At 45.4% G+C, this 12,489-nt stretch overlaps 1 protein-coding gene across 1 annotated transcript in view; it reads left to right on the top strand.

Moving 5' to 3' along the window:
- The first annotated feature begins 259 nt into the window (after positions 1-259).
- Positions 260-12,489, top strand: part of FREM2 (FRAS1 related extracellular matrix 2) — a 117,561-nt gene continuing 105,331 nt past the window's right edge. Inside the window, exons 1-2 of the mRNA XM_058800068.1 lie at positions 260-5,417; positions 9,059-9,148. Of these exons, the coding sequence (XP_058656051.1) occupies positions 260-5,417; positions 9,059-9,148 (5,248 nt within the window). The remainder of the gene's footprint in view (positions 5,418-9,058; positions 9,149-12,489) is intronic.

Consider the following 12,489-nt stretch of genomic DNA (forward strand, 5'->3'; position numbering starts at 1 on the left):
CCTCTCGTAACTTGCATGATTGGCAAGCAGCTCTGCCCAATCGCGGATGGCGGCTTCTCCCCCCGCGGGTGCCCATTGGCTGCTCGGAGGCGCGGGGCGGGGCTTGCCGGGCCGCGGGGCTCCCCTCCGGAGCGGAGCGCGGCGCGCTCAGAGCGCAGCGTGTGCGCGGAGTGAGCGGCGCCGCGTCGGCGGCGGAACTGGGGCCGCTATTCGGCCGCTGCCGGAGGTTCCCGACGCTTACGTTCCGCCGGCAAGGACGATGCAGCCTCTCCTCGCCGGGCCGCGGCGGCTGCTGGCCGGCTTGCTGCTGCTGGCCGGCTTGCTGCTGCTGGCCGGCTGTGCCCGGGCTGGGGCGGCGGAGCCGCCGCCAGGCAACAGCGCCGCGGTCTCCTCGCCGTGGTCGCCGGAGGCGGACCCCGTGGTGGTGGCCAACCGCGGGCTGCGGGTGCCCCTGGGCCGCTCCGCCTGGCTGGACCCCACGCGGGACCTGGTGCTGCAGGTGCAGCCGGGGGACCGCTGCCACCTCACCGTGCTGGACGAGGACCCGCTGTGGCAGCGCCCGGGCCGCCTGAGCCCCCGGCGCTTCCCCTGCGACTTCGGAGCCCGCGAGGTGCAGTACTCGCACCTGGGCGGCCGCAGCCCCGCCCGGGACCGCGTCCGCCTGCAGCTGCGCTACGACTCGCCGAGCCGCGCCCTGGTGCTGCCCCTGGTGCTGGAGGTGGAGGTGCTCTTCACCCAGCTGGAGATCGTCACCCGCAACCTGCCGCTCACCGTGGAGCGCCTGCGGGGCACCAGCAACCCGCTGGACGCCCGCAGCCTGGAGTTCGCCTTCGAGCCGGGCCGGCAGCGCTGCCGGGTGGGGCTGCTGCCGCTGCTGGCCGGGCTGCCCCGCTACGGAGAGATCCTCAACCACCCGCCGGCGGCGGGGGGCGGGGAGGCGGCGGGGGGCGGCCCGATGCCGTCTGTGATGTGGGACTGCGAGGAGTTCCTGCGCCTGGGGCTGCGCTACCGGCACACGGCCGCCGGCGGCTCCCCGAACCGCGACCTGGTGCCGCTGGTGGCCGAGCTGCGGGAGGCGGCGGGCGGCGGGGCGCTGCTGAAGCGAGAGTACTTCCAGGTGCTGGTGCGGATCCGCGCCGGGAGTGAGAACGTGGCCCCCAAACCCAGCTTCCTGGCCATGTTGATGATGGAGGTGGACCAGTTTGTGCTCACGGCCCTCACGCCTGACATGCTGTCAGCTGAGGATGCGGAGTCGCCGCCCGACCTACTGCTCTTCAACATCACCTCTCCCTTTGGTCCTGGCCAAGGCCACATGGTCAGCACGGACGACCGGAGCTTACCTGTCACCTCTTTCAGCCAGCGGGATGTGCGGGAGCTGCGCATTGCCTATCAGCCACCCATGGAGGATTCTGATCGGGAGAGGCTCTTTGAGCTTGAGCTGGAAGTGTTGGACCCAGAGGGTGCTGCCTCAGAGCCCTTTGCCTTCGTCATTGTGGTGAAGCCCATGAACACCCTGGCGCCCGTGGTGACCCGCAACACTGGTCTCGTGCTCTACGAGGGGCAGTCAAGGCCTCTCTCCGGCCCAGGGCCCAGCCCCAACCTGGTGGTCAGTGACGAGGATGACCTTGAGCAGGTGCGGGTGAGTGTGGTGGCAGGGCTGAGGCATGGCCACCTCACTCTCCTGGAGGACACCCCAGGACCTGCTGCCCCTCGTAAACACTTTACAGTGGCTGAGCTGGCAGCAGGCCGAGTCATTTACCAGCACGACGGCAGCGAGTCTCCGCTCAGTGACAACCTTGTGCTGCGGCTGGAAGATGGTGGCTCTCGCCACCGCGTTGAGTTCCTTTTCCCCATCACCCTGGTGCCCACTGATGACCAGCCACCCCTGCTTAATGCTAACACAGGGCTTGCCATGGCTGAGGGTGAAACAGTGCCCATCACCACCCGTGCTCTTAGTGCCACTGACATTGACTCCCAGGATGCCATCCTGCTCTTCACAGTGGAGTCTGGCCCTTCGGCTGGGCAGCTCCTGCTCCGCCAGGCACAGCCACCTCCTGGCTGGGAAGAGGAGGAAGAAGAGGAGAGCTTTTCTTGGAGGAAGGTGCCAGGTGTAGCAGGGAGTTCCCTCATCTATGAAAAGCCAGTGAGAGAGTGGCTGCAGCAGGACATTGTGGAAGGGCGTCTCTTTTACCACCACTTTGGGGCTCACAGCCCTGGCCCTGGGGTTGTGTTGGACCAGTTCACCTTTAGAGTCCAGGATGACAATGACCCGCCCAACCGTTCTGGACCCCAGACTTTTGTGATCAGGGTACATCCTGTAGACAGGTTAGCCCCAGAGCTCCATAGCAGCAGCAGCCTGCATTTAATCGTTGCAGAGCAGCAGGTGACGCCCCTGCGCAGGAAGCACTTGTGTTACACAGACCAGGACTCAGGGGACCGGGAGCTTCGCTACACAGTAATCCAGCCCCCCACTGACACCGACTCCAACCACCCTCCCGAGGCTTATGGAACACGTCTTGGATCCCTCGTGCTGACTGAGGATCACTCTGTGGAAGTTACGCATTTCACCCAAGCCCAGATCAACCATCACAAGATCTCGTACCGTCCTCCTCAGGAGGAGCTGGGGGTGGCTCCTCATTTAATTCAGTTTCAGTATCAAGTGCAAGATGCGGCTGGCAATGCAGCCAAAGGGACTTTCACCATCTACCTGCAGCCTGTGGATAACCAGCCTCCCGAAATCACTAATACTGGCTTCACTTTGCCTGAGGGAGGCAGCCATGTCCTTAGTCCAGCTGAGCTGGATGCCAGTGACACGGACACTGAACTTGCCCGGCTCAGATTTATCCTGACTCAGGCTCCTCGGTATGGCCAGTTGCAGCTCTCTGGGTACAGTCTGGTTCCAGGAGGCATCTTTGGCTTGGAGGATATCAGACAAGGGAGGGTGGTGTATGTGCACAGTGGAGCTGAGACCAACAGTGATAGCTGCAGGCTTGATGTGAGTGATGGGGTTCATTTTGTGCCCATCACACTGAAAATGAGTGTGCACCCAGTCGATGATAAGGTTCCTACGCTACGATTGCCCCCAGGCACTCTTGGTTCCTACCTCGATGTGCTGGAGAATGGTGCTGCTGAAATCACTGCTAATGTCATCCAGGGCACGGATCGGGATACAGATGACTTCATGTTGACCTTCATTGTAGAGGATCCTCCTCAGCATGGGAGCATCCTGGTTCAAGGGGTGCCTGCAGAGAGATTTTCCCAGAGAGATCTGCTGGATGGTGCTGTGGTATATGCTCACACCGGTGGTGAAATAGGCCTTCTGCCCAAGGAGGATGCTTTCAACCTTACCTTGTCTGGCCTCTCTGAGAAGTGGCATGTCAGGGGCAACATTGTTCAAGGAGTTTCAGTCTTGGTGACCATTCTTCCTGTTGACAGTCAAGTTCCAGAAATTTTTGTAGGGGAGCAGTTCATGGTGACGGAAGGTGACAAACGGGTCATTACTCTTGCTCACCTCAGGGCTGAAGATGTGGATACTCCTAGTGATGATATACTATGCACAATTGTCGCTCAGCCCACATCTGGGTATGTAGAGAACATCTCTCCTGCCCCAGGATCTGAAAAATCCAGGGCAGGTGTAGCTATAAGTGCTTTTACCTTGAAGGACCTCCGTCAAGGGCACATTTTTTATGTGCAGAGTATACATAAGGGTGTAGAGCCTGTTGAAGACAGATTTGCTTTGCGCTGTTCTGATGGCATTAACTTTTCCCAGAGGCACTTCTTCCCCATTCTTGTTGTGCAGGTCAATGACGAAGAGCCTGAAATCTTCCTGAGAGAGTTTGTTGTGATGGAAGGCATGAGCCTGGTGATTGACACCCCCATCCTCAATGCGGTTGATGCGGATGTCCCTGCCGATGAGTTAACGTTCACAATCACCAGGCTTCCCAGGCACGGCCACATCGTGAACCAGCTTGTCAATGGAACTGTCCTGGTGGAGAGCTTCACCTTGGATGAGATAACAGAGAGCTCCAGCATTCTCTACGAACACGATGACTCTGAGACCAGGGCGGACAGTTTTGAGGTGCAACTCTCAGATGGTAAACACACCGTTAGGAAAATGGTACCCATCATGGTTATTCCTGTAGATGATGAGACGCCCAGAATGGCCATCAATGATGGTTTGGAGATTGAAATAGGGGAAACTAGAACTATTAATAACAGAATATTGAAGGCTACTGATCTTGATTCTGAAGACAAAACCTTGACATACATTATAACTTACGGGCCAGGACAAGGCCTCTTACAGAGAATAAAGCTTTCAGGTGGAGTTGAAAATATCACCCGGGGAATGAACTTCACCCAGGATGAAGTAGATAGAAATTTGATTCGATATGTGCATTTTGGCCAACAAGGAGTTCGTGATCTTATCAAGTTTGATGTGACAGATGGCATAAATCCTCTCATTGACCGCTACTTTTATGTGACAATAGGCAGCATTGATATTGTTTTCCCAGATGTCATCAGCAAAGGAGTTTCTCTGAAGGAAGGGGGGAAGGTGACCCTTACCACTGATTTGCTTAGTACCAGTGACCTGAACAGTCCAGATGAGAACTTAGTTTTCACCATTACCAGACCACCTGTTCGTGGTCATCTTGAATGCACAGATCACCCCGGGGTACCCATCTCCACTTTCACTCAACTCCTGTTAGCAGGCAATAAAATCTATTACATTCATACTTCAGAAGATGAGGTGAAAATGGACAGCTTTGAGTTTGAGGTGACTGATGGCTATAACCCTGTGTTTCGTACTTTTAGAATTTCTATCAGTGATGTGGACAATAAGAAACCTGTTGTCACAATCCATAACCTGGTGGTGAGTGAAAATGAATACAAACTGATAACCCCATTTGAACTGACTGCAGAAGACAGAGATACACCTGATGCACTGCTAAAGTTTATCATCACTCAAATACCAGTTCATGGCCAGATCATGTTCAATAACTCCAAACCAGTCACCACCTTCACTAAACAAGATCTGAATGAAAATCTAATCAGCTACAAACATGATGGCTCGGAATCAGTTGAGGACAGTTTCTCTTTCACTGTTACAGATGGCACTCATACTGATTTCTATGTTTTCCCCAACACTGTGTTTGAAACAAGGAAGCCTCAGACTATGAAGATCCGAATAATGGCTGTGGACAACAGTGTACCTCAAGTTGTAATAAATAAGGGTGCTCAGACTCTCCGTGTTATGACCACAGGTCACATCGGGTTTCTGATTACCAACAAAGTGCTCAAAGTGGAAGACAGGGACAGTTTACATGTTACTCTTAAGATCAGAATCACAGAGGGTCCACGCCATGGCTTCCTGATTCACCTGGGGAAAGGCAACCATAGCATCAGCCAGTTCACACAAGGTACTACAACACTTAATGTCCTTTCTTTAGATCACTGGAAACATTATTTTTCATGCTAAACTCTAAAGTAATTGATGGGAGAAATGTTCCAACAAAGAGCTCATTTAAAATGGCTTCATAATTTTTTACATCTGTTTATTTTTTATTACATCTGTGACAGCTTTAAACAGGAAATGTGGTCTGCTGGGTAAACACTGATCAAAGGAGCTTCATTTCTTTGGAGATCTTATTCCAAATAACTGGGATTTGCACTTTCTGCCAGTCACAGTGATAAAAGTTTGGATAACAGAATTGGGCTGTACATCTTAAGAGACAGTGCTTTCTTTAACCAGTTTTATTTAGAAAATGCTATGGGAGTGGCCAAGCTATTATTAACTAATGGCTCGGGTATCGGTTGCTGTACAGTCTGAGCACATCTAACTGTAAAAGCAAAATCCTTTCCCCACCAGTGGGAAATAATATATTATGAGTGCATTTGTTAGTTACACAAATTAACTTAATTACACAAATCTTTACCACAAAGTGTTTGTGGTAAATTAAAAGGTAATGTAAACAATTTAAAAATAATGTTAGCGGTACTTACTTTTTACATGGCACTAAAACATTCAGTGATATAAATAGGGCAAAACCCACATGTGTCATATATTCTGAAATAAAGCCTCAACCCAAGGCTGTGAAGTAACTTTAATTGAAATGGGAGCATTAGCTATTCTCTGGAGAATTTTCCATGTTACTTTACAATGACTTAATGGCTAGTTAACTAACAAGGAAAATAGGTTTTTTTGCAGCCTTCTGCAGCTGTGGAATGAGCAAACAGCAGCAACAGCATGGACATTCAGAGCTAAATGGGCCCAGCCAGGCTGGGCTGTGTGGTTGGAAAGGCTTGAGGTGAACACTTGCAGTTGGCTGTGTTTCATTTCACAGAGCCCATACTGGTACATAACATACGTGTTAAAGTCTTGGCTGTAGCATTGTTCTTGTCAGACATACCAAATCTTTCAAATAGGCGTGATGAACTTTGCAATGGCTGAAGTGTCTTAAGTTTTGCAGTGATAGTGCAAAAAAGAGGATGAGAGAAGACCAAACTGTCCAAGCTTTGGGACCACCACAGTTCCTTAAATGTTAGGCTTCAGCAGTGAACTGTTGTCAGAATACGTGAGAAACAAGAGAGAAAGGGAGTGAGCAAAAAAAGAGATTATCACTTATTTTAGTGGATTTTATCTTACATTGAAGAATGTATAATTATTGAACAGGTGTTCTTTGAAAGCAGAGGAACAGTGATATCCTTTTTTTTTTTTTTGTTTTGAGGATGTGTAGCACTTGGGAGAAGTACATATTCCGTTTCCCCCCCCGTGCCATGTGGCCAGGCGTACATTTGTCTGATGACCAAAATGAAGTTGCTACTTGGCTTTGAATTGGCTGTCCAACCATATGGCCTGAAGGCTTTCTTAATATCCTGGGGCTTAATATCCTGGGGCTGCCCAAGCTGAGGAAGAAGCTTGCAGCCCTTAGGAAAGGTTGGTTTTAAAGCTAGTGAGGATCCCCAGAAAGTGGTCTAACTTCACAGTTTCACACACAGCATGAGCACTCTTATTTTGTGTTGGATTGAAGAGTGTTTTTAAGAAATACACATTTCTTCAATAATATTGGACTTTGAGACCACTATGTTTATGCTACACTGAGACAAATAATTGTCTAATGTTCAGAGCAGAAATAAACAAGACCCTATTTTGTCATATTCATTATGATCCCAGTCTAAGCCCAGATTTTGCAATGGACTTTGGGAAGCTTTTGCATTGACTATTGGACCTATTGTTATATGCTTTCTTTTTATGTTTTGATCTTCCCCTCTCTTTAGGCCTCTTATCCTGTCATGTGCCACTTCTTTCAAAATGCTGAGTAGTTCCAGTTTGATAAACACATGTGGGTTCTTATGGGGCTTGTAAAACTTTATTAGAGTCTTCCAATTTATGTTGGAAGGGACTTCTCAAGGTCATTTGATTCTATCTCTACTCAAAACTGGGACAACTTTGAAGTCAAATGAAGCTCTTTAGGACATCATGCAAAAAAGTTTTGAAACCTGCTTGCTAGTTTGTGAAGTCCATACTCAAACTCCCATTTCTTGGATTTGTTCTTGTGGTTGCATGAACAGGCAGTCTGACCACTTCGAGTCGTGTATCAAGATTCATTGTGTGTAAGCAGCGGGAGCAGCCTACTTTTTCAGATATTTGTAACTGAAAGAGAGGACAGAGCAATTGTTTAGAACACAGATTTCTGATAGTGGGGATAATTATATTTTTTGAAACAAAAAGTTATGCTTGATGTATTTCGAAATTATGTTGGAGAATGCCAGTACAAAACTAATTTTATCAGGCACTGTAGTTACACAATTACAAATTGTGCTTATAACTAGGCAAATTATGATATAACTAGCACAACCTAATCAGCTATGGAAGGAGAGCACAGACTTGCTCAAGTGATTCCAAGCATGTTGTTAAGGAGCAGAAAACAGGTCATTCTTTGCAATCATTTTGACAAAATTAAGATCTTTGGATGGCAGGTGTCCTTTTTTTCTTTTGAGGTGGTCCTGGCCCTGCAAGCACCGGCTCAAGTGCTTATTTTTACGTATGCTGGAACCATGGATTTTGATAAGGCTGCAGATAATGAGCAGAGCTGAGTACTTGTGTGTTTGCCGGAGGAAAGATTTATGTGCTCCACTGGCATGAAGAAGTATTTGTTTGCATCCTCTTTACAGCCCCATGAATTTTTGATCTTTAACTTTCAAACATTTATGGAAGAGATTCTTCAGTCACATATATTTGCTGATAATGCTCTCAGCTTGTTTGCACTCAAAGATGTCTGGTTACTTTTGGAACTGAAGATTTTGTGAAGCTCTAACAAAAGTGCTTTTGGGTTTTTTTACCCATGCATCCACCCTAACATCTGAGGAGAACTTGAGCTCCACTTTAATGTGATTGATTTCTAACACTTCTTCTTGAAAAAAGTATCAGACTTGGGTTTTTACCAACAGCAGTCCTTCAAAGAAAGTGACAAAAATTAGTTTTTATGTATATACATGTTTCTCATCTCAAGGAAACCAGAAAAGAAACAATATTAACAAATGTTTGTTTATCTTTTACATCTTTTATGGTAACTGCTTGTTCAAAATTCTTCATCAGTTTTTTTTCCTTACTGAAGTAATTTATGTTTACTTTAATTGCATCTATTTGGGTTCTTAAAACAGTCAATCACTGTAACTGTCCTCTGCAGAAGTTTGCAGGTTGAAGAATGACAGAATCAATATCCTTGTGGAGATACACCTCCACCTGTTTAAGAAAAGGAACTGCTAAAAATATGAAGTAGTTCTGACTGTCAAGCCCATGTTTGTCAATTTCATTTCAGTCATTTTTGTAAATACAGCTTAAAAGAAAGGGAGCCCTGGGGAGGAGGAAGTAAAGGGAGAGAGTATGAATGATATTTGTAAAACTTCAACACTGTTGATACTGAAATTCCTCAGTTCTGCTGTGGGACCTTGACCTCCCTCTTGTTGAAGCTAAACTATTTAATACATGTCAAATTTTTCTAAAAACAGTTTTCCTATCTTCATAATTTAAAATAAAGACTATTTTTCCTCTTTCCAGCTGATATTGATGATATGAAGATATGCTATGTTTTACGAGGGAGTGACAATGCCACCAGTGACATTTTTCATTTTTTGGTTGAAGACAGTGGTGAGTACTCCTAAAATCTCAGTTTTTCTTCTTATTTAAAGACAAAGAATTTAAGTGTCCTTTGGGAGCTGAAGAACATCAAATTTAATTGAGGGAAGTCTGTGTTATCTCCTGGAATGTGATTGATTTTATGGCTTTCCTATATTTTGAACTATTTCTGATGATTGTGAAGAGAAGTGTCAATGAAATGGTAATTGCACCTAATGAAAAAATCTCAACCTACTCTGGCAAAAAAGTGAAATTCTGTAAGTCTACTCAGATACTACTTTCTGTAGGTTTCCCTTTGTATTCCCTATCCAGACTCTTCACACATAAATTATCCTAAATCTTTATCTTGAGAAACTTTTCATTTATGGTTATTGTTGCCTATCTTTTTAAAGGTTTGAGTTCTAAGACTATTCTTATCAAAATATTATTCATATCAAAACATGCACCTGTTGGTAGAGTTCAAGTTTTTATTCTATGTACTTAACAGAATCCTCAATGGTTTGTTAAAGGTCTTTGTCAGGCAACTGGTGTCAAATCTCCTGGAAAATACTATTTTCTGGGATTGTGAGGGATGCAAAAGAAAATTATTTGAAAAAAATTAAGAATACTGGCATGTACTCATTTGAAGGAGAACTATGTTGTGTTTTTTTTATTTGTTTTAAAAGCAGAAGGAAAGAACAGTTTAAAGGATAAGCAAAATAGATCAACTGGCTTTTTCTTTTCCTTCCAGTGTGACTTAATGTGGATATGCCTAAATGTAGATATTCCTGTGTGGCAACAGGTGGCTAGATTGTGTTACTTTAATGCCTTTTTAAATATGTGATACATAGCTCTATGAGTAATTGGCAATGAATTTTATTAGTTGATTTAATAATATACTTGTTAGAAAGTATGCTTCAAGTTAGCTGATTGTCAGCTCCTGTACACCGCTTGTGTTACTGCTTCACAAGAAGCATAGCCAATTAAGGGTATTAAGATCAGTGAACAGGGATTTGTCCTGTCACAGACTGGGCAGTTTTGTCACCACCTACCATTGCTGAAGGGGAATATCAAAACATATTTTACTGTTTGTTGTGTTGGACAAGCACAGAGGGAGCACTACCTTTCGAGACTTTTTGAAATGTCTTTGCAAATCTTTATGACATTAGATACCAGGTAGTGACATAAGAGTTTGCAACACTTGACTTATTTTCCGTAAATGTTTTCTTTTCACGGAGATATAGGTTAGAGAAACTTAAAGGTATGTAAAATGGAACATGGGATGCTGTCTTTTCATAGCAATACTTTTTTATAACAGGTGTCACCACGAGGTGACATTGTTCATGATTTTTGAGTTATTCTTTTAGTAAGTGAACAAATATTCCATCTTGAGATTGTTTAGAGGTTTTAAGTGATGGGGTAATTAAAGCTGATGAAAGTTTGCTCTCAGTGAGCTGTTTAACATCAGTTCTTAAAACTGAGTTGCCCCTTGAGAGACCAACATTTGTGGGAGTTGTCTCTGTGCTATTTAACACTTCTTAGTGGCAAATACATTGTCAAAGTAGATTGCACCTAATATATAATTTTTTTTTTGGAAAGCTTACCTGTCACATCTGCATCTATTTGGCAGAGTTGTAGCAGCCTGTCCATTGTAACAGCATGCTATTTTTCAGAATACAAAGAATCATGATAGCAAGGTGCTTGCTGATTTTTTTAGAGCCTTTGGAAGCTGTGACATTACTTTCATAGACACTACTTAGCTAGATGGTTAGGTGGTTTTTGCTATCCTGAGGCTATTTGTTGACAGAAAAATGAGCTGTGCTGCATTTCACAGTATTTCTGATTTTGAAGATGGTAAAGATGTATTTAAAGTTGATGAAGTTGTGATCAAAACATTAGTAGTTGTCTGTCTGGAATATCTCAAGTTTATTAGCAATGTCTTTAGAATCTGTAACAGCTGAAAAATCCAGCAATTTAATCTACTTCTATTTCCACCCTCCTGAGAAAGACATCAAAGCCAGTGTTTTGCAACTCAGATGTATTTTGGCAGACTTTCAGTTGTACCAAGGCTATTGTTTAGGAATATTTTTGATTTTAAGCCAAATCATATTAAGAGACTCCACACAAGAGCTGAGTGAAAGATGGAGCACAGGTGATCAACATCCGTTGTAGAAAGCCACGCTTTAGACTTCTTCAAGATTTTTGCAGTAGTAACAGGTTTGTGCTGCCCTGCAGTGCCTAGTGCTATAAATCAGATAAGGGGGACTTCACTTAAACTGAATTGTGTGATAATCCCTGAGTGATCTGGTTTAAATCAAGAAGCATTTCAAAATGTGATTTAATGAATGAATATGCATTTGTATAATTCAGCTAATATAATTTCAAATAACATAAAAACCCTAAAATAAGTGACACCTTGCAACCCAAGTATTTTGTATCTTCTAGGCTTTCATCCCTCAGCAAGGGGAACATACAACAGCCCTTCCTGCCCTTTTCATGTGACATGAATTAGAAAGTTATTTTTGCCCCAGACCTGTATGTTGCCTGTAAAATACTTTTCTACATGTCCTGTGATATTTGTTCATAGTCTCTGAACTGCAAATAGGAGAAGAGCATGACTTCCTCTAGGTCTGTCTTTGGTGGCTGATCTGCTGTGCTCATTATACCATGACTTATGAAAGCAAACGCAGAAGCTCTTTTGTCGGCCTCTTAAATGAGGAAAGTCTGACTGGGGTCTGAGGCTGTTATTTCATGCAATTGCCTGGAGACCAAGTACAAGGAGTCATCGAGCTGCTCTGGTGTGAGCTTTGTTGTGGATTTGGAATTTTGTTTATCTTCTCACATGCAGTAGTATTTATGGTAAGCAAGTTAGGGCAACAGCAGCCTGGGTGGGTAGGTGAGAGGGAAAGGGCCAAGTCAGCCCTCTGGCCCCTTGCCTGCTCCCCTTCTCGCAGTGGGAGTGAGGTGAGTGCCATGCTGCACACCAAAGCGTGACCTGGGCCCTGAAAGCATGAAATATGGCACTGGAACAAGGCTGTTTGCTTAGTGGCCAGCAGAGAAATGAACAGACAAACAAAGAGTAGCTTGGGGGTTATGGCTAGCTCATAATAAACTTTGTGATGCTAACTAAAGAGAACAGACATGGGCCGAATATGAAGAGAAAGGAAATCCATTTAAAAGGAAAGTCCTTAGGACTATAATTAACAAGCAAGAGCATAGGCCTGCTGTATTCAAACCAAAATTAGAGGTTTCACCAGGAAGAACTGGTTGAGATTTAAAGCTCTGAAGGAGTCTTATTGTCAGCATCAATTACATACAAATGTATGGCTGTAGAGATTTTCTGGTTTTAAATGGCATTTTTAATAAGAGCAATT

Source organism: Ammospiza caudacuta, chromosome 2 (genome assembly GCF_027887145.1).
Source record: "Ammospiza caudacuta isolate bAmmCau1 chromosome 2, bAmmCau1.pri, whole genome shotgun sequence".
Taxonomy (NCBI): domain Eukaryota; kingdom Metazoa; phylum Chordata; class Aves; order Passeriformes; family Passerellidae; genus Ammospiza; species Ammospiza caudacuta.